Source organism: Syngnathus leptorhynchus, chromosome 3 (assembly GCF_054491065.1).
Source record: "Syngnathus leptorhynchus isolate UIUO chromosome 3, UIUO_Slep, whole genome shotgun sequence".
Taxonomy (NCBI): Eukaryota; Metazoa; Chordata; class Actinopteri; order Syngnathiformes; family Syngnathidae; genus Syngnathus; species Syngnathus leptorhynchus.
The window spans coordinates 10,826,596-10,849,434 of record NC_141197.1 but is presented as its reverse complement, the minus strand read 5'-3'; the positions used below and the strand labels follow the sequence as shown (position 1 = coordinate 10,849,434).

The window sequence follows — 22,839 nt, the reverse complement described above, 5'->3', positions numbered from 1 at the left end:
TCTTCACCGCTGGATGGCGCCCGGTAGCTATCTTGACAAAACAAAGTCAAGAAATTTGAAACGTGATTCTTATTGATTTATTGGTTTACTGTACAGTGGTAGTTGGTTGGCGGTATTATTATTTTCGTTAAAAAAAAAAAAAAATCAAATCAGATTTATTTACGCACCGAGACAAACAGGTTTTACCATTTAAAACGACACACAGATACTTTTGGTGTATTTTCAGGATTAACTTAAACCTAACAAGCACCGTAGCTGTTACAATGGAACTTATTTTGACCTTCTCTAAACTTTAGAACGCTTGTGAGAGAACAAAATCTGCAAAAGGTACCGAAACATCAGCCAGGTGGTCATTTGCGTGTAAAATATTATATGTATTTTCCTATTAACATTAACTATGAAATAGGAAAAGTAACCGCATCCAGCCAAGGTAACGTCCTCTTACTATTCTGTAACACAAATATATACGTATGGCTTTTTATTGCGGCTGCTTAAAGTTTCCGGTTGAGTGATAAAACGGTTGCTAAGTAACCGCGTCGTTAGGTCAGGTTATTGCCATATTTATGTTTGCAACTAAATTAGCAAACAACCTGTTAGCCAATGGAAAAACTATTGTGTTAGTTACACTAACACTAAATGTTTGCTTTTCTAGTTTTGTAGTTTATTATTGCTGATTTTACAAAGCATTGCGCACATTAAACGTTTGCGGAGCTTTTCAAAGACAAATCCCATCAAGTAACACAACACACACGTCCGACAGTGGATTGATTCTTTTTATAACTAAAAGCATTCTTGCTGAACGGGCATTTCAAGCTTTTATTTTGTATAAACTATTTCCGGTAATGTACAAGTTAATACATCACCTTGACTCTGCACCGCTTCAAAAGCCTTTCCTCTCTCTCCTCACTCCCATGTACGCGCACACGCGCACGCCCTCATTCTCGCTCCCTCGGGCGTACATCCACGCACACGCGCGCGCGCGCGCATACAGAGGCAGACCCACACATTCACTATTACTCACTCCTTTCTCTTTTCAAAAGGCCCTTGTGAGGCAGATTGACAGGCTAGAATGAAAATGAGGCGGACGCTCGGTCACGACTCCAGTGCGTACGCGTCCTTTTGAGCAGACCTCTAAACTTGGATCGTATCACCATGGGAGCTATTTGGGCTACAAGGGACTTTTGTTTGTTTTTGCTCTTGTTAAATAGTCGCCAAAGTGCTGCGCTTCCAGAGATTCGAGGTGGGACTATGGCGTGCGTGCGTGCGTGTGTGTCCGTGCGTGCGCGTGTACATATGTATATGTATGTATGTGCGTGTCTGTGCTCGCGCGCACACGCGTATGTGAACGCGTGTTTATGTGTGTGCGTGTGTTTGAGACGGCTTCTTTACGCACGCTTTCAAGAGTGCGCTCTTCTTTCCTCTTTGCCCATGTTTACTTTATGATTGCGAAGCTAATGTGTACATCTGGTTTTCTCTAATGCATGTATGTATTTTTTACCTGATTACTTTGGCAATACTTTTTTTTTTCCCCCCTCCGTATTTGCATCCATATTGACTGTACTGTATGTATGGTATTCCAAGCAGACCCATGTGCAGAGGGCAGTGATGGCTGTCACATAGATGCTATTTGTCAGACGACTCAGAGCTCATACAAGTGCACATGCAAAGCAGGCTTTAAAGGAGACGGCCAACATTGTGAAGGTAATGTGTGCACGTAGCATCATATCACCATTGGGGGTCGGGGGGGGGGGCGTCATCCAGGTTGACCTCTTACACGTACTACTCAATCACTCCAAAAATACAGTAGTAGTGCGTTTCTGAAGTCTATTCAAGTGGAAAATATCCAGCAGTGTGTATGAGAGTGGTCCACTAGTGTATATGAGTGAATTTGAGTGAAATTCTTTAGAAGGATGAGAGTGTTTCAGGGAGTGTTTTCCTACTATAAATTGTTTCAGTAGTGTGTTTAAAGGTGTGCATGTGAATTTCAGGTATGAAAGTGTTTTGTGTTTGAGGGAATTGTGTTAGAGCCTTTCACCGGTGTGTATGAGAGTGTGTGTGGAAAGTTTGTTGTGGGGTGACAGCGTTTTCTACTCGTGTGAATTAGTCTTTCAGAATGCGCATGAGAGCATTTCAGTCGTGTGTGAGATGTTTCAGCGGTGCGCGTGAGCGCATTACAGTAACGTGTGAGAGAGCAATTCAGTCGTGTCTATGAGCAATAGAATGTCAGTAGTGTGCGGGAGATCATTTCAGTTATGCGTGTAAGAAGACTTGGGTTGTGTCACGGGGAGCATTGGTGTAAAAGCATTTCAATGTCGTACATCTGAGTGGGAAAAACTCTCAGCAAATCTCAGTGGTTCATTTCATTTAGTTGTGTGCGTTAGCCCATTTCAGTAGCTCGTATGAGATCATTTTAATTGTTTGTGTGAGAGCCATTTAGGATTGTGTGTGAGAGCGCTTTAGTAGGAAGCGTTACAGTCGTGTGGATGTGGGTGTTTCAATTAGGGGTGAGCTTTTCAGTCGTGTACACGAGTCGTGGAATTACAATTTGTCCTCGACGACCCTTCATAGCAAAGCATCATTAGCTTGTACTCCTGTTACTCAACCGCAATGATTTATGTGTTGCTTACTCTCCAGACATTGATGAATGCGACTTGGAGTACAATGGCGGCTGTGTACACGAATGCAACAATATACCTGGAAATTATCGCTGCACTTGCTACGACGGCTTCAATTTGGCCCACGATGGTCACAACTGTTTAGGTAAGATCAGCTGGGGGCGATTTTGATGGCACACATCACATTTGTCTTGGCTCTGTGCGAGCTTTCTCACACTGAGGCTGGAGTTCTTTTCTTGTTTTCAAACTCACACTCAGAGAGAAAATGTAACCTAATACAAATAGTTTTGGTTTTGTTCATGCGCTGTCTCAAAAGTCAGATAAATATTTATGTCTGAAATGAAATGAGCTTGAGGGGGTGAAAAACCGTATGTTTGGGGGATTCAACAAAACAATGATGTTCTGGATTTGCATTTGCTGATTGAGTTGACCCAGGGGGTGTCCAGACTTTTTCTACCAATGGGCTGTATATAGAAACGTTAAACAATGCCAGGGTTGACATTTTTCCACCTTAATTTAATTAACCATTTATTCATGTACATAAAAATAATCAAAAATTGACAATACATATGTGGAAAAAAAGTCTGTAAAAGTGTACTAGAACAACTGAACAATATTTGGGGTTATCCAGAGGCACTTTATGCTCACTGACTTTTAAGATGAGTTGTAATTGGATTCTGGTTGATTCTGATCCCAGTCATACTTCCTGTTATAAGGGGGTGTGCACACTTTTGCAATCACATTACATTTTATTCTTCTTTTTTTTTTTATTTCCTCCTGGAAAAGTCCCTGTAAAATGTCTTATAAATTTGACACACAACAGAGTTGTAGGTTAATGGTGGATACAGCTTTGAAATGTATCTTGGTCTGCATTTGGTTTATCACAAAAACCTGGCATTTCTACAGAGGTGTGTACACTTTCTTTTTATTTCGACGACATATTGGTGGCGCCAAATTTTCATTTGAGTTTTTATATACCGTGGGCAGCTAAAAAGAACCGGTTGACGAGCCACAAATGTCCACCCGCTTGGTGGTTTGCAGACACCCGATGAATGGCTCTGACTTTGAATTTCAGATGTGGACGAATGTAAGTTCAACAACGGCGGCTGCCAGCACACTTGTGTCAACACCATGGGCAGCTACGAGTGCCGCTGCAAAGATGGCTTCTTCCTCAGTGACAACCAGCACACGTGCATCCACCGCTCTGTTGGTGAGTGCGCAACACCATGCAAATTGAATACTTATTCCACATCCTTCATATTTTTAAAATTGACATATTCAAATGAAATACTTTAAATCGATTGATTATTGTTTTTGCTGTTTTTGTTGCTGTTGTTTTTCATATGTTTTGACACATGGCAGTATAAGGCAAAGATAATGCCAAATTGCCAATATTGCTCTCTTTTGTAAAAATAAAAACTGCTACTGCCAATTTACCAATATTGCGCTCTTTTCCAAAGATAAAAACGGCAAAAAGACGTTTGTAAAACCGTCAGATGGTTGCCTGTAATTCAGATCTTTATTGTTGTGAGCATCAAGGGACCAAAACATGTTATTTATTGAATAAACGATCAAACGCCTTTCCGTACACACATGCACTTCCGTCAGCATTCAAACTTTGACGTGAGATTTGAGTATGCTTGTGTCTCCTTCTGAGTAACAAATTCACATCCACGTCGAAAGCTTCAATGGGGTTCGATGCGGCCTGACAGCTTCAAGCTGGCTTCCATCTCCTTCGCTTTTCATCCACAGCGGCAACACGCTGTGGGAAAAAGGATGTCTGCATCACCGAGAACAAAACAAGTTAATATGTGCAACACTCGTCCCTGTGGTGCTCTGTGTCACACATCACACTGGAGCGCCTTTGTGCTCTCCACTCCATCGGGTCCCGACAGGCCTTTTAAATCCCGAGGACCTGGCCGCTCAGCTGTGACCCATCTTTACAAATGCTCCATACCTCATTTTTCCAGCTGAAAGCATCAAGGGAAGGCCGGTAGCGCACGCAAGGACCGTTTGACTGTATCCTCCGGAATGGCTTATTCACCCTTTACAGTGGCAGTGAATGCAACTCAACACACTTTACACGAAGCAGCGGTTTGGCAAATATTAAACAATTCATCACTCGTAATTTCATTGTCCAACTATACAATGATAGTTCTTCAGTCCTTTAACTTAATACTCACACTAATTTGCCTACCCGATAAGCAGTGAATCGAACACAATGACCACAACATGTAGACAGACAGTATTCCCAGTCATATCTTCTTTATCCTCTGCATAGAGTCACTTATATTAGTGCTGTACTGACGAGCTGAAAGAGGAGTTAAGACATCTCAGTGAAGCGTTACTATGAATTTCACTTGATTGCAAGAGACACCCGGCTGCACCCTTAAAACTGAGTCGCCAATCATATTGCTGAGTAGCCAATCATATTGCACACCCTTAAAATGTTGAGGTAAAAACAACCTTATCTAGGGTAAATATTGGACTGACCCAGGAAACTGGGTCAAATTGACCCGTCTTAAGTCGGTCCAATTTTTTACTTAAATTAGGTTGTTCTCAGCAACGTAAGGGTGTGCAATATGATTGGCTACTATTAAGAGGCATGATTTCGACTTCAAGTGGGATCCATATTTGCGTTTATATTCGTCTGCTGGTCGTATACTGCCCTCAGGTGGCCAAAGTGTGCAACTGTTGAATTTCTTTGAATGACTATGTTTATATAAATTTAGACATAAGTATAATTTTGGAGTGCTACTTTATCTCATTATTACACATAACAAAAATTATTTGTTGAACTTTTGACCGGAACTGATTAATGTCATGTCCATTCATTTCAATGGGAAAAGATGATTTGCAACACAAGACGACCTACACATGTAGTTTAAGGCATCACCACTGTATTATATTAATTTAAAAAAACATGCCAACTAATGCTTTTGGATATTTCCAAAAGGTGAGAACAATCAGACCCGTGCTAATCTCTCAGTATGAGTGCCTTGTGTTTGGAGCTGCTCGCTCACTGTAGAGTCTCATTGTGTTCCTCTGTGCATCTCAGAGGGCCTCAACTGTATGAATAAGGAGCACGGCTGCGCCCACATCTGCAAAGAAACACCCAAGGGGGGCGTGGCCTGCGAGTGTCGCCCGGGGTTCGAGCTGGCGCGCAACCAGCAAGGTTGCATCTGTACGTGTGAAGCACACACACACACGTAAAAACGTTACAGGGCTTCAAATCGTTGACTGCGTGGCTCATCGTTGCTTGTGTTGAACCCCGTAGTGACGTGTAACCATGGCAACGGGGGATGCCAGCACACCTGTGAGGACACAGATGATGGCCCTATATGCAAATGTCACGTCAGGTACACCATGCAGCCTGACAGGAGGTCTTGTGTTGGTAAGTCTTTTAGCCTTATGTTCATGTTTGGGTATGTCATGCACACACACACACATGCACACACACACACACACACACACACCCGCCCACATACCTGTAGGAGTGGTCAGAGCTGACTTCAATCATGACCAATCAAAGCAGCTCTTCTGGACTGTAGACTATACCAGTACATGGGCCTTAAGTGCGATGTCATGGATAGCTAATCAATGCTCAGAAGGCTTTCCAAGTATCTACAGTTTGGTCCTTAGTGTTCCAATGTTTATTTAATATGATCCCCACAACTCGGAATAAAGAATTAGAATTATGTTTTCAAGTACACTGCATGATAGTATATACCACTTATAACTTTGATCACTTGCCTCTTATAAAGTCTTCTATCCAATACAAAAGTTGTTGAAAAATCTGCCTTGACAAACGTAACAATGCTGGTCAGTTGTTTTAAACTTAAAATGAGCATGTTCAAAGAAAATTCATCACAACTTTCCGCGGTTAAAGTTTCTAGTATTTCAGTGAACTAAACTTGACAAAGAGCCGACAAACCTGTCAAAGCTGTAATTTTGACACGACTCCCTAAAGATTATTACTTCATTAAAGTCGGCGTTTAAGCTATAAAAAGCACGCAGACGTCCTTGAAAGTCAGTCAAGTGTGAATTCATGCTATGCAGACTATGCAGATGCAAATGAGTAGATTTTCTTTAGATATTACATACAGTACTTTACAAAGATACCAAATATGTCAACATTCATTTGGGGTAAATGTGTATGAAGTTGTACAAAAGGCATCCAGAACATTTCCATTTGGTGGAATGGTGCAGCTATAAAAACAGATATTGCGAGTGGGGCTAAGGATCTTTTCCAACCTCAGACCTACACAGGGGAGAAGTAACAGGGCAAAACTGCTTGTTAAAATAGTTTTTAGTATGTTTTGTCATATTTCCTGTCAAAATAGAACGAAAACTCGACCGCAAGTCGACGAAGGCACAGGCTGGGGGCCAGCTTAGTTTCAAACGTTGTTTCTTTAGTCAGTCAGAGCTTATTTTGATGAATGAATGAAAACATGGTAGCAGGGAAAAGCTCTCTGAGTGGACCATGAAGGATAAGGATCAGGCTGCAGATATCAGGTGATATCTTTGCTCCACCGTGGCGGCTGTTATGCGTGTACTATGTGTGTGTGTGTGCGTGCGTGTGCATGCGTGTGTGTGTGTGTGTGAGGTCCAAGCATACATCTTTGCAGACTTGTTTCCAAATTGGGTCTCCCGCTGTGCTGAGATAGCGGCACACACATAGCCGAAAAGTGCAAGTGTAAACATGCTGGGTGATGAACACGGACATCAGTGTTGTTATAGTGTGTGTCTGTGTGTCTGTGTGTTTGTGTGTGTGTGTATATGTAAAGCATAATAATAATAATAGTAGCATAATCCTAAATATGATGGGTTGAATCGGAAAACAGCTACCTGCCACAGTTATGAGGATGTAACCATATTTTCTTCACAAAAGCCTGGCAACAGGGGTGTGTAGACTTTTCCAATCCATCGTCCATGTTTGCAGTGTGAGTGGAATGGCAATTAGCGCTCATCGTGACTTGCTTTTTTTATGCCCAAGCAGTATGCGTGACGAGTGACTGCGTGCCCTAAGCTTTGAGCTTTGTGTCGCAGAGCGAGACGAGGCCACCACAGAGTCGTCGGACCACAACGCCACGTCCTTCGCCGAGGTGGACAAACGGGTCAAGCGGAGGCTTCTGATGGGTAATATAGCAGTCTGAACGTCAGTCCGTTGGCTTGTGCGATGGCATGCGGAGCTGCCAGGAAGTGCTGGGCGTTGAAGAGGCGAAATGTCTAGTAAACCAGAGCATTCCTCAGCCTTTTTGAGCAAACTGTGAAATGACTGCACACTCACCGTCTCGCCCACTGCTTCTCCCCCTGAAAAATATGCACTTGTGACAGTGTGGTACATTTCACATTTTCCTTCCATTTGGGAAGGCTCGAGTGTGAAAGCCTTGTCTCGACACTTTGGATTTGACAGATTTTCAGGTCACTCCTTACATGTTAGTCATAAAACTTTTGCTAAATGTGTGGCTGCCATATGAGCTCTTTCAAGTTCATAAGCAACTGTAAATCAACCAACGGCAGCACTTCATTAAATGCCCCCTATCCGGAGTTCATTGTTAAATCATCATTTAATTAGTAGCTGTTGCTCACTCCAAGTCGGGGGCTTTGCCGGTCACATTGTCGTTATGGTTTCCTTCAGAGGACTGTTATGACTGAAACCATATCAATGAATAATCGCCTCATTGAATTATTATACATATACTATAGACACAACAAATTGATGCATAACTGGTTAAGAAATCAGAAGTAATTGCAATATCATAAAATAAACAAAAGTGAAGACAATTTGCAATTTTGGTACAGCTTTTAGAAAGAAATATGAAGTGGACGCACATGATTTGCTTTAGTGGGCCACGGGGAATGTGGATGGCCCGGTCTGGCCCTCGAGTCTTAAGTTTGACACCTGTGTTGGTATCGTTGAAATAAGTGAAATCTGCCATACTGAACAGTAGAAACTCGGTTTCCGCGATTAATCCATTCCAGTCTGAGTAAATCCAAAACAATATTTTCATGAGGAAAAAATGTGAAACAGAGCAATCGATTCCAGACAGTCAAAACTGTCAACAAAGATAATCAATCTTCAAAAGAAAAGCACGCCAGTTTAATTACAGTCTCACTACACCTAATTTGGCATATTTAATAGTCACCCTCAAACTATTTTATGCTTGTTTATTGATTGTCACTTGAATAAGCCAAAATCTGGTTCAAGAAAATGTGGTGAAATTGTTTCATAAAACAGCATGTGTTTATCTTGAAACTATGTCGTATTTTTCTTGAAGCCGGGAGCGTTATTGACTTAAAAATAAATCATGTTGCATTAAGTAACATGCTTTTCCATCTGTTGAATTGCATTTTTACGTACTTTACCAAATGCTTCGTATGAATGCGCATCAATTCTGGGAGATGAATGGACGAGTGGCACTTTACTTTTGTTTGTTTGTAAAACCGAGCAGTTGTATGAATACCGGGACAAGATTTTGATGGGAAAAAAAAATCACATAAAATGAGGCCATATAATAACCAGCATGTGCGTATGAATTAAATCCTTGAGTCATTAACATGACACTCAAAATAATAATTCGCGTGATTTTCAAAGTGTGTTACTCCTAGTGGTAGGGGGTTCCCTCTAGTACTATGCGAAGAGTGAATTTATATATTTTTAAACCGTGGGCCATGTTGTATACAATTATTAATCCAGGGCAATACATTTGGTAAGTGCTGTTCAATCGCTCAGTCATATTGACTTATTTGGAGATTACCCGGCGGGATACATTTTTTGGTTGTCTTTGTAAAGGCAGATTTTTTTTCACTATTCTGTCGCTCATTGAATCTTATCAGATTGCGCTGGTATGCCTAATGTTATGTCCACTGACTCTACAATGTGTTCTTTGCGAGGACAACTTCGAGTGGTTCCAAAGATCATTGACAATGCGTAACGTGAACATTTTAGTCAACCATGTGATTTTGCCTCTCCATTATGAGCAGCGGTAGAACAAAAAAAAGTCAGAATGAAAGAATGTTAGAAAACTAGTCATCAACAAAGAAACCAGTCTACTAAATGTAGAACAGTAATAGGAATGGAAGTGTTAAATTTAATCAAAATCTTTGTCATAGAATCCAATAATGACTAAAAAGATATCCAGGGTACAACAAAACACATCAACCAAGACTCACATATTGATAAATACAAATAGGAAAACTTTTCACTGTCGCTTGGATACTCACATCTTGCCCATCATCGAACTTGTTATGTCTATTCCTGGATTTCATCTTTTCCATACATTTGCAGAGACCTGCGCAGTCAACAACGGCGGCTGCGACTGCACTTGTAAAGACACATCGACGGGCGTTCGCTGCAGTTGCCCCGTTGGCTTCACACTGCAGCCGGATGCCAAAACGTGCAAAGGTCTGTTCGCCTCTCAGATCAGCCAGGCGGTTGCCACTCTTGTCAGAGATGGTGTGATCTTAGGACAAACCATATGAGCTTCAAGATTGTGCCTCAAATGCTTTGCATACACCTTTTTTTTCGGCAGACATCGACGAGTGTGAGCTTCAAAACGGCGGCTGTGATCACTTCTGCAGGAACACCATCGGCAGCTTTGAGTGCAACTGCAGGAAAGGCTTCAAGCTGCTGACTGATGAACGCTCGTGTCAAGGTACCTCCTCCACCTTGCTGCACCTTTCTGCTTTATGTGGGAAAAAAAAAATACAAATCAGCAATATACAATGCTCTTCAGACTGATGAAGTCATTTTGAAGTAAGACAACACTTCTCACTTTTATTCTCTATTACGTTCCGTGTAGGATGCAATCGAAATCACCTTTTACATCCCAGCAAGTTTATCATGTGTCATGTAATGCCAGACTGCACAACCTCTGAGTAAAATCTGACTTTCTTCTCCCTTGTAATTATCGCCAAAGCCATTTGAGCATTCAATCGAATGCACCTGTTTGTCTGGGCGGATGGGAAATCCCTCCTCATGAACCCTTTCCCTGCTTTTATGTCATGTGATTGGTTTATGATTACAGATATAGACGAGTGTTTCTTTGAGCGGACGTGTGATCACACGTGCGTCAACTCCCCCGGTAGCTTCCAGTGTCTGTGCAACAAAGGCTACACCATGTACGGACTGGCCCACTGCGGAGGTGAGATTAGGCTGGGTGAACGTTAGCGTGCAGGGGAACAGGCACTATTTGCTGAAATGCACAATGACCCTCAAAAGGAATCTTACATTTGTTCAATCTTGAAACGTTTGGATGCAAATATTCAGTGTCTTTCGGTTGCAACTCTCAATTTGAGCTTACTTCCACTCTTTCCTCTTAGATATCAATGAATGCAGCGTGAACAATGGCGGTTGTGAGCAGGCTTGCGAGAACACCCAGGGTGGGTTTGAATGCTCCTGCAACCCTGGCTACAAGCTCCACTGGAACAAAAAGGACTGTATTGGTGAGTCAATACCTCCTCTGCATGATAAGCTGCTATTTTTAACCAAATCAAAGTATGTATGACATTTTTGGAAGACCGAGGGAGTGTGGGACAAAAAAAAAAACAGGAGATACTTTGAATTCTGCTCTCTTTTCTCTTGTATTCTCCCTCGCTCAGTTTCTCGTGTGCGGTTGTAAAATAATCAGAGCCTTGCTGCTGACGCTGTCCAGAAATTGGGTTCCCCTTTGTCCAACGCGTTCCTCTTTTACCTTGGAGTTTTATTGTGGTTTCTATCTAGAGGCAGAGGGTTTACCACCTGTGAAAGCAGCCTCCAAGCCCACTTTGAACTGTAGCAAGCAAGAGGGAGGTGACCGCTGCTTCCTGACGTGCCAGTCACAAGTTCATATCAGCAGTGGTGAGTTGGATTAGGCCCATCGCTCAATAGAGAGGTCAACATTTTCTTCACTGATATTCCTTTAATGGTCATTCCAGAATTGGAGAAAAAACATTTCAGACTTTTTCTTTTTTTTTAATACATTTATTATCTTATGTTAAAAAAAAAATCGATTGGAAATCATCATTTAATTGGAATCATCCAACTCAACCATCAATGGTACACTTTTTCTGAGATCATTTCCACTTATGGCAGTTTGGCACAATCACGTATGTTACGACTTACATGAATGCATAGATCTTTTGAAATTTCATATCGTATATGTGTGTGTTGTCCTGCAATTCTGAAGCTGTGAGCAATTTCTTGAAACAAAAACATGTATGTTTGCTTTTAAAGGCACTCAAATGCCAATTTTTGACTTCAGTGCCGCCCTTGATGGCTTAACCTTTGTAGCCCACGCAACACTTCCTGCATCTGTTTCATATTGTATGCCGTTCAAAAGGATTTCTCATTCTTCCATTCACCACCACACTACAGCCTTTAATAATGCCACAAATGTAAGATCTCACACACACACACGCACACACACACACACACACACACACACACACACACACACACACACACACACACACACACACACACACGCACACAATCCACAACCCCGCTTTTGACTGCTTCATTCAAGTTAACTCGGAGGCTAAGCTGCACTCTAAAAAAACATTTAACCGCACAATGTGGACAAAAGAATTGGGACACCTGCCATGGACAGGAAGTGAAAAGTTCCACCTTGCAACATCCACAGTTTCCACTCTTCTGGAAAGAGTTTCGATAAGAAGCAATGTGGTGCTACTAGCGTGGACAAAGAGTATACCAGTGCATGGACCATTAGCTAGATATCAAGGATAGCAAATGAATGCACACACTCACAAGATACTGAATCTGTCGAGGCTTTTCTGTTTGAAACTCATAATAAACACCACTAGTCTGGTACATTTAATGAAACCTCATTTTAATGACATGCTGCCGCAGTCAAGAATGCGAACAAGGCCTCAATGGTGTCGTGTTGTTATAAAACATGATTTAAACATTAACCCGCCGTGGGATCCGCTGTGCAAATAGACGTCAACATCCTTCCGCAGACAGACGCATCGTGTTCCTACATGCTGCTCACTTGCCTTTGTGGCCCTAACTTTTGTATGTGCCGTGGCCTCTTGTGTGTGTTTTTCAGGGACGGAGGATTCCTACACTGTGACCTGTGGAATGCCCCTGCCCTGCTTGGCTGACGCACAAAAGAACAACAGTGGCTTGCAATGCTTCGGCAAGTACAAAACACAGGCGGCGGGCGATTCAAAGATTGTCAGGCTTTGGGTGTTTTCACTGGATGTTTATTTTTGATCAAATTGACAAGGGTTTCTTTTTTTGCACCCCCCCCTCCTCCCTGTAGCTCCAGAGATGTTCGGTGTGCCTCGCATTAAGACCACAGCGACATTCAAGTCGGGCACAACCAAGTGCAACTTAAAAAGAAGCCAGGAGCGACTCAGGGAGAGCTTGAACTCAGCACGCTCAGGTAGACACGGTGCAACAATACAACACAAGTGCACTCAACTTGGGCAAGGAAGGACTTTTGGTAACCTAATTGGCCCTTCAAAAGCGGGGCTGGAGTAATACAGGATTCCTCCAAAATTATTAGCGGACAAAAAAAAAGAATAATCATGAGTAAAAAAAATGGGATGCAGTCATTGTGCACCTTGTAGAACACAATTTTGTATCCTACAAATAATCAAACAAACAGCCTGAATCTATAAACCGTTAACCAAAATGAAAAATATACGTATGACTCCCCGTGAAATAAAATATCACGGCTAAAAGGACAACAAGTCTTTTAACAAAGCTTTGTTGCTTCAAACGACATTTGGTCCTTCCAAGAAGTCAGAACATTTGTGAGCTTCCCTCTATAAAGAAGATCAAGCAAGCACAAGGGCTGCTTCAAAACAAAGCCAAAAAGCAGATGCATATGTGAAGGAAATTTGTGGGCCAAGTGATGTGGTTTGATTTGTCCTGACGGTCTCGGTGTAGCCACTAATAAGCGAGGATGGAATTAGCGCAAGACTTCTTTACAAGCCACTCTGAGCCCAGGCTGTTAAAAACATGTGGTATGAATATTTGAGTTCTTGCAGAGGGGCTTCTGTGTGCCGCTAAACCTATCCGAGCGTTGTGACATCATGGCGACGAGGATGTCCCATTCCGCTTCAATTTGTATCCCCTTTATTGATTGAACTGCCAATTGATGGGGCCGTGCTCTCCCACTATCTACAGACAGCAGGTTTCTCTTCACCGAGAACGTTCAATTCAGCTACGTGAGCTTGCGCTGCACCTCGTCGGCGCACCGAGGGCGCAGCCGCCACGGCAGGAAAGCGGGCGAAGAGGACGGCTCGTCCATCACCGCCGAGTTTGAACTGGATGTGAACCTAGAGGAGGTAACAGGTTGGTCTCTGCCTGCCTGCCTGCCTGCTTGTCTGCCTGCCTGCCTGCTTGCTTGCCTGCCTGCGCCCACAGACTTTGCTTCCTTGTCTCCTCCTTCGACTGCTGTCTGTTAAAGTATCTCCTGTTTTGTGTGTGTTGCAATGGTGGGGGGGGGGGGGGGGGGGCTCTAGTTTTGGGCCCAAGCATCTCATGTTTGGAGTTTAACGACACAACTTATTCCTGTTTGTATCTTGAGGGTGTTTGTCTCCATGCATGTCCATATTTGCATGCAAGAAGGGATCAGTTGACACCAATCACAAAAGTGACACCTTTCCTCCCCTCCCGGAGACAGTTGTGGTATCTCGCTCTTCTCTCAGCAGAGGGCTGCGACCTGAATTGCGTGAGACGACGCTCTGAGAAAAGACTTAGGAAGACTATCCGTACCCTGAGGAAGTCCATTAACCGGGAACAGTTCCACCTGCACTTTGCCGGCTCGGACTACGAGCTGGCCAAGAATCTGGCGCAGCCGTCGGAAGCAGCAGGACACTGCGTGGCCGGACAGGTGCTGATGGGCAGGAGGTGTGGTGAGTTAGCGTTCTACTTTATTTTCGACTTAATTACTTTCAACTGTGTTTATTATAAATTCATCAGCATGCCCGACCTGTTTATGAGCCAAAAAATGCAACTTTACTTCAGATGGTCTGCTGACTGCAGATAGAGTGCTTCGTTTTTGTCTGTGACTGTAGGGAAAGGTGAAGAATTGAAAACGTGATGTCTTTGGGCTGGGCATGGATGCTTTAGAGTGCCTCATTGTTGACCATGAGTGTGCGCAGACAAATTTGCATAGAAAGCAGTATTAGACGCCTTCCTGACAGTCCTACCTTCATACTATGTGTTATCGGGAAAGGTGTCGATTTATTTCAATGACTTTCTAATTTTTGGTGCTGATAATTGATGTTTACTTAATGTCTGTGAGCTCGGCAGCTCTCAAGTTTTCAGGTCAACATTAAGCAGTCTATTGGCCATGGCAGGGGTGGACTTGTAATTTAGGAGACAAGAGGTGGTGGCGGAGGTAGAGTGGGGGTGAGTGAAAGGCATTCTTAACCTCCAGCTCCTTAAAGGAGCTATATTTCCCCCTCCTACTAAACCCCCCCCCCCCCCCTTTCCATTTTGGCTTAGCTCCGTAGTTTGGTGCCTTTCATTGAAAAGCCCACTCGGAACGATGAGGCGCTCCAACACGAGGCGGCCTCTAGTGAATTTGTAGAGGTGCACTTTCACTTTCGTTGTGCTCGTCTTCATTTGCATTCATCCTTTGAGCTGGTTTTGTTGTGATCACCGTGGCGTCGTTGGAAGGTTTCGGGTTAACTATTACATAGGGTATCGAAAAATGACTATAAATGAGCTCCCCCTTGTTTGTTTTAAGTTGTTTAGGAAGTCCTGTTGATTCAAGCTGGCAGTTTGAGTGTTGCTGGTCGCCCCCCCCGCTCTCCTCCTGCATCCAAAGTGCCCCCCAGCTGGGGCCACTTTGCATGACCCCCAGCCACTAAACTGCTAAAGAGAATTGACTTCAGCCACACCATGGGAATCAATTAGCATCAGCTGTTTGGGCCTCGGCCCGATGGGCGCGAGCAGCGATTGGGCCGAGCAGAATGGGGGGATTCAGAAAGCTGACCCCTTTTATTGGGTTCAGCTCTTTACCACTGTGATACCCGAGTGTTTTCCGATGTCATCAAGTGGGCAAAGACTGAGGGCTTGAATAGAGGTGAAAGGTCTTTTAAACTTCTTTGGGGCCATCAATTGGAGGATTCTATGGAAGCGCTCTTTGCATTTGAAAGGCTTCAAGGTTTTTTTCTTTCTTTCACTCTCACTCTGTCTCTTCTCTCACTGCTTTCCTCTGTCAAATAAAAGCTGTTCGGACAATACGATGATGGCTCCTCATGCTCTTTCACAGTAAACAATGGGCCTTCCAAAAATTGAACCGCTCTTGAGAGAATTATATATATATATGTATATATATATATTTTTTTTCTTTTTTCTTTCAAAGGGGAAAATCGAACAATTTGCCAAACCACACGTAATTAATTAATGCCTTTGTGACCATGGAGTGTCTTGAGTCGGGTTCTTAAGAATAACACACAGTGGTTCCTAAATTAATTACAGGCATCAGTCTGAATGGGAGGAACCCAAGCAAAGTGTCCCTTTAATTAAGCGTTTTAAGAGATAAGAAGAGGGAAAGGCGCTCTTTGATTCGCTTCTGTGTTTGGAGCGCTTACGGCGACATTAAAAGTCATTTGGCGACACAGCAGCCGAGCTCCATCAAGGAGTGGGAGGCAGCTGTGGCGAGGCCCGCAGCCCTTTTGTCTCTTTGCTTTTTACATAAATGCATTTAGCATCAGGTTTGTACATTTTTATGTGCCCTTGACAGTTGTTTACAGGATGGGCTTGAAGTGTCTTGCATCATACGTTAGCTAATATGAGGAAGAGCATGCATACGTTCACTTCACTTTACATGTCTGTATGTGGAAGGTGGTGCTTAGTTATTGTTTTCCCTGATAAATTACAGATGTTAGGGGCAACTTGTATCCCAATTGCACCCAAAAATAAATTGATTAGAAGCAGTGATGATTTAAATCTTCCTACTAGTCAATACATGGAACCTAAACTGGATGTCAAGGATATATTGTAATGCTGAAGCGGCTTTCCACAATGTCACTTGTCAGGATGAAATAATTCGAAGTGTGCTATTTTCCTCCAATGTTTTGAGACTGCGCCGGCCGGGTTCCTCGGAACATCAAGTTCCCAAAGTTATACCAGAAGCAAAACGTACTTGTTGCTGGAAAACAGAGGCTTGTGACTGCTTTCGAATAAAGCCGCACTTATCATTGCCGTGTTAAAATGTGAAAATCTGCGTGCGATTTTCAAGATAACGGGCTTCGTCACCTACACGTCAGGTTCCGTTTAAGGCGACTGCTGTGCTGATGAAGTCTGGCTTGCTTTAATTTTATGTTCTTGTTACACACTTGAAGTGCTGCGTTTATGGCGTAAATCCGCAGTGCTGTCAGGCCCGTTTGATTTGTGAGGCCGCAGGGCAAACGGGTTTATTTGTTGTCTGGCTTGCCCTCTCATGGCTTTTGCGGCGGGGGTGCTCTAATGACACGCCACATACTGATCTGGCTTTTAAATGGGTGTTAATTACAAGTGCAGACAACATTTAGCATTGACTCTTTTAATTCTTTGTTTTTGTTTTGTGAGGACACCAGCTCCGGTACATAAGCACCAAGACGCCACATTACAAGGCTATTTTTATTCAAGGGATGTGTTTTGTTTTTTTTCCCCACAAGACAAAACATTCACCTTGTCAAATAAACACAAGCATGACAAGTTCGATTTTTTTTAGCAAGGTTCTTCACGGATGTGTTAAATACCAATGTCACTTCCCACCTGTCCAATAGTGAGCTGCAGTGTTGGCACATACTTTGATGGCGAGCAAGGGCGGTGTGTGACGTGTCCAGCTGGTACATATCAGGACGAGGAGGGCCAGATGTCCTGCGAGGTGTGTCCCGCACCGGAAGGAAGGGACGTCGCCAAAGTGGCTGGAGCTCGAAACATCTCAGAGTGCGGAGGTAAAAATGTAGAATATGTAAAAGAATGTGAAGAACAAAAACTGACTCCAAAGTCCAAGTCCTTACAGGCTGAGTTAATGCTATTAAAAAAATATCGTAAAATTAAAAGTGAACAGGTGAAGGTTATTGCTGAACTGCAAATATACATTTTAATACAATACTCGTTCTCTCAGTCATAACCATAACAAAAGAAATGCCACTGGAAATCCTCGGCACATTATGGAATCGATGACACATTAGTAAAATTAAAGTTATGAAAATCACATTTGTTTTTTCATTTTCCTTGAAAGTACATATAATGTCCCTAAAAAAGGCACTGAACGGAATTCAAGATTTTTACAACTTGATAATGTGAACGAATAGAAGTTTACAGTAAAACGATAAAGTCAGGGAATACAAAAGGCAGCTTGTAACCAACTTTTTCATGATGAGAAACCACACAGGATGCGACAGTGCCTCGATAAGGATGCACTGTAAGAAATTCTCTGCTTTGTGTAAGACGAAAGAAGTCGAGTTTACCGCTGAACTTATTATCTTCTTTGGGAATAAACGCTGAGGGCGAGCCACCATGTTTTGGTCTCCCTGCTTGTCGTTATCGCACTCAGCGTGTGGCGTGATGCCATAGCTTAAATCCACATCTCCCCTGACAGACTAAATAACAAGATTTATCTGTATACTCCCAGAGGCGCCTACTTTGTATTAGTCAGCTACTACGTGTGATGTGATTGGAGATAAAAAAAACCCCGAAACAAAACATGATTATTCCGCCAACGTCTGCTCTCTTGTTTTCATAGAAGCAATTGCAACACATCAATCCGAAACAGGAATAAATTCATGCTCAACTTATGAAGTCGTGTATGTGTTCAGGTCAGTGCCCCCCGGGTCAGTTCTCCCAAGATGGCTTCACTCCTTGTCTGGTGTGTCCTCTGGGATCGTACCAGTCAGAAGTGGGACGTACCACCTGCTTCCCTTGTGGAGGTAACCTGGTCACCAAGCGCAGTGGTGCCGTCACCTTTCAAGAGTGTGAGACCAAAGGTGTGTTGCTTCTTATTCGATACTCCTATCGACTTTTCCTCACTTGCAAGACAATCGATTTCATTTGACTTACCTCTGAAGACAATGATACAACTGGATTGACTAACATGCGTGTTCTTTTCTTTGTAGTTCAGTGCTCTCCTGGCCATTACTACAACACGACAACACACCGCTGCATCCGCTGCCCGACCGGCACATTTCAGGTGGAGTTTGGTCAGAACTACTGCACTGCCTGCCCTGGAAACACCTCCACTGATTTTGATGGCTCCACTAGCATCATGCAGTGTAAAAGTATGTGTGTACATCATCAAGCATTGTTGGAACAATTCCAAGGAGTTGACCAAACTTTGTCTTTTCGCAGACAGACAGTGTGGAGGTGAGCTGGGAGACTTCACTGGCTACATCGAGTCACCCAACTACCCCGGAAACTACCCCGCTAACGTGGAATGCACGTGGACCATCAATCCGCCACCCAAACGCAGGATTCTTATTGTGGTGCCGGAAATCTTCCTGCCAATCGAGGATGAGTGTGGAGACTACTTAGTCATGAGAAAAAGCGGTGAGTCATTTTGTGTCAGTCTATTCCCATCGTTGTATTGTCTGCAACTTTGTTGAATCTAGTACAATAAGAAGCAAAATTTGACACTACAGAAAAGACCGTTTTTATCATCTCGACCAAATTTGAATGATAATGTACAGTGCGATTATCTTGTGCACGTGTGCTTGATGTGCCGTATGGTTGAATTTTGCAGCTCTGTTAAACTCTGTGACCACCTACGAAACGTGCCAGACATACGAGCGTCCCATTGCGTTCACCTCTCGCTCCAAGAGGCTCTGGATTCAATTCCGATCCAATGAAGGGAACAGCGCGAAAGGCTTCCAGGTCCCCTATGTTACATATGATGGTAAGAGAGAGAGAGAGAAAGAGAGAGAGAGCATGAGAGGGAGAGAGCATGAGAGGGAGAGAGAAAGCGTGAGAGGAAGAGAGCGTGAGAGAGAGAGAGAGAGAGAAAATAATGCATTTCTTGTCCCACTATATATGTATGTAAATTATTCTTGTTATACTTGGATGCTCTTTATGACTTTTCTCAATGGACTTTTCCTTTTAGAGGATTATCAAGAATTGATAGAGGACATCGTAAGGGACGGGAGGTTATATGCGTCTGAGAACCATCAAGAGATTCTGAAGGTATACATACAAAGATTTTTTTTCCCCCACAGTTCAGTTGTATTTAATTTTTATGTACAGAACGTTCGCATTTTTAGTTTTTGAGAACTTAAATTTCATTTTATTTAGGGACAATATTTATTTTAACTTGTATATACAGTAAATTTGAATGGAATCATTGTTATTACAAATCAGTGCTTCATTTTCGTGTATTTAATCTGTGTTCATGTTCAAACTGCACAGTATTATGTGGCTAACTAAATGTTTTAGGAATTAAAAACCTCCACTCTGTGAGGCGGTATTAAGTTTGAGAACCGAGAGACATTTCTATACTTCTTTTGTTTGTTTGTTTGTCTAAGTGGGCACTGCCCTCTCTTGGAAACAGATAGAACTACAAGAAGCATCTGCTCGTGCCAATGGTTTGGGCAAAGTGAAAGGAAAATTTGTCAGGATTTAAGTAATAATAATGATAATAATCATAATGATAAAGAAATCATGTTTCAGTTTAGCTTTTGCAATTTTTTAGTGCTTATTCTCATGAGGATGAAGACATTCATGCAAACCGTAGCTGCCCTCCCGTACAAGCCACAAGAACAAATATGTTTTGGTTTGGAGCAGCACCACACCGCCAGCTTCTCCAGAGGCCCACCACAAATTCAAGATGAAGTAGCCTCTTGTTCTCTCATGAAGCTGAAATATTACAATACACACAGTGACCACAACGTGAAGTGTCTAATAGAAGCCGACACACAAAATACTGCTTCCACAAAAAAAAAAAAAATATTGCAAGTTTATGATCAGAAAGGATTTATTCGACAATATATGTATTTAATTGCAGAATTGGTGTAGAAATGTACTGAGTCGTTTCAAATGTTTAGTTACCTTCATTTAGTGACATGAGCAGGTCAAAATGTTACAAACACCCCCAATTGCTGTTCTGCACATGTGCAAACTACAACCAATGGGAAATGTAATGCTGTTGATAGCTGACATTCCATCATACCATAACAATTCCCAAACTTCTTTGCAAATAAGCCTCCTAGTGGTTGTGATGACATGTGATTGACCAATTGTTCCTGGCGATTTCTAACCTACACAATTTTCTTAGGTTCTTTCTTCCGTTAGCTTACTTTATGTTACCTCAACATTTGCTGACGGATTAACTTTTTATTGTACGTAAGAAGTATCCAAAATGTATATATATTTTTTTGCTTGAAATACATCTCATGCTACATATTCTTTGTGTCACTAGAGCACACACAGCATTAACTTTGATTTTTCTTATATTTTTCCCTATGATCTTATGTTAGGACAAGAAGCTCATGAAGGCCCTGTTCGATGTTTTGGCACACCCACAAAACTTCTTCAACTACACGGCACAAGAATCCCGAGAAATGTTCCCCAAATCCTTCATTCGCTTCCTGCGCTCCAAAGTCCTGAGGTTCCTCCGTCCGTAAGGGAGTGCAGAATGACACCATGCTGATGAATAGTTAAAGAAGGCCCCAGTATTTGTCCGGTTCCAATGTTTTCTCTAGTTATATGCTTACTATTGAAGTGGATCACGTAACCGATGCAAGCAATCCTGAAAAGAAATGAAAGAAGGGTGCAGACTTTTGAACTGGACTTTTTAGCGGGGGCACATTCTGTCCTTGATAGAGCATCAGAATCATTTCTGCCACTTTGTGTTGGTATAAAACAGAGCGACTACATTAACTGCATAACCTACTTTTAGATGTATACGTCTCATTATGATCTTTGACGAGCCTTCTGTATTTTCATCTTATCTGTATTCATCTCATTGAATATTGCTCAATCCGCTCATTATAACACTAGGAAACTTTTGCTGATGCCGTTCTGATGAGAAGTGAGTAGCAAAGTAAACATACTGAAACTCAGTGACATTGTAAATAGAGTGTGTATGTAGTTTTAACATAGGCTACTTTGACAAGTGACAGAAATACACAATGAGAGAAACAATGATAGCACAAACGTTGATCTTGGGAACTTTAGCACTACAAAGGAAGTAGTGGAACCACAAAAAGCAATTATCCCTAAGAATGTTTTGTACATGATGTAAAAAGTTTTAGGTGAAGTATATTGTAGCGACAAAATGTTTCACAAATAGTACTGCAACTCATATTTCAGAAGTTTCCACATTATGGAAAATCACTTTAAAAATATCCCGAATTCCAAAAAGAGTTCAATTTTTGAATCAATGAAATTCGGGCATCTCATTTCCTCCACTGTTTTGTTTTGTAAACCAACAACCAAAGACAGCCGTAAACTCTTCTGACAATTAAGAGAATATGACATGTTTATGGGTAACAGTAAAATGAGTTAAGTCATTGAAAAGTCTTGTAAAACAGAAGCTACTCACCTGTCATAAATGATGTGTGTGTGTGTGCGTGCGTGTGTGTGTGTGTATGTGTGTGTGTCTCTGTGTGTGTGTGTGTGTGTGTGTGTGTGTGTGTGTGTGTGTGTGTGTGTGCATGCATGTATTTTTATGGTTTTGTACATCTACTACGCTGTAAATAAAGATAGAAACCTTATAGTCTTTTCCGTCATTTATTATTTTAACTTTTTTCAAAACTGATTTTCATCTGCTCAAATTCACATTTTAAATGCAGTATTAAATGATGCTTTGCATTGTTTTTTTGGTGAGGGTCTTATAAATTTAGGCAAGACTAACATAAAAAAACAACATTTGAATGTTTAGTCAGTGGACTATACTAAACTAGTATTGTATTGTCGTTAAAGGCAAGACAAGGCATTTTTCTTTATTCAGCACAGTTAATACACAATGCATTTCAAGTTAGGTCAAGTCAAGTCAAGTCAAGTCAAGTTACAACTCAATGTGCTTCACTCAGCCAAAGTCATGTGGTATCATTGATTTCTATGATAGACACATTTTTTAATTTTAACAAGCAATTTACACATTAAGCAGATCTTCAAAGTGCAGCACACGGACTACGAATCACTTCCTGTGTAGAGCTGCATTTAAGTTAATAACCTTGGCATTTAAATTAAATGAAGATTTAATTAAACCTTTTAATGATTTAATTTTCAAATAATTTAATCTTTAAGACCTGTTTTAGTTTTAGAGATTTATTG

At 42.0% G+C, this 22,839-nt stretch overlaps 1 protein-coding gene across 6 annotated transcripts; it reads left to right on the top strand.

The window, feature by feature from the left end:
- The first annotated feature begins 1,004 nt into the window (after window positions 1-1,004).
- scube2 (signal peptide, CUB domain, EGF-like 2) lies at window positions 1,005-22,279 on the top strand. 6 transcript variants are annotated; one of them, XM_085907689.1, is made up of 23 exons: window positions 1,005-1,240; window positions 1,585-1,701; window positions 2,635-2,760; window positions 3,691-3,825; window positions 5,674-5,799; window positions 5,893-6,009; window positions 7,665-7,754; window positions 9,907-10,023; window positions 10,151-10,273; window positions 10,646-10,762; window positions 10,941-11,063; window positions 11,341-11,457; window positions 12,668-12,757; window positions 12,884-13,006; window positions 13,756-13,923; window positions 14,280-14,486; window positions 17,355-17,525; window positions 18,393-18,560; window positions 18,690-18,851; window positions 18,922-19,119; window positions 19,313-19,465; window positions 19,670-19,749; window positions 21,039-22,279. In XM_085907689.1, exons 1-23 carry the CDS (start codon window positions 1,153-1,155, stop codon window positions 21,183-21,185), a joined length of 3,063 nt encoding a protein of 1,020 aa, XP_085763815.1. In that variant the 5' UTR covers window positions 1,005-1,152; the 3' UTR covers window positions 21,186-22,279. The 6 variants fall into 6 exon arrangements, with proteins under 6 accessions (XP_085763815.1, XP_085763816.1, XP_085763814.1 ...); XM_085907690.1 differs by having other exon boundaries at window positions 1,582-1,701; window positions 14,283-14,486; XM_085907688.1 differs by having other exon boundaries at window positions 1,582-1,701.
- The last annotated feature ends 560 nt before the right edge of the window (window positions 22,280-22,839 follow it).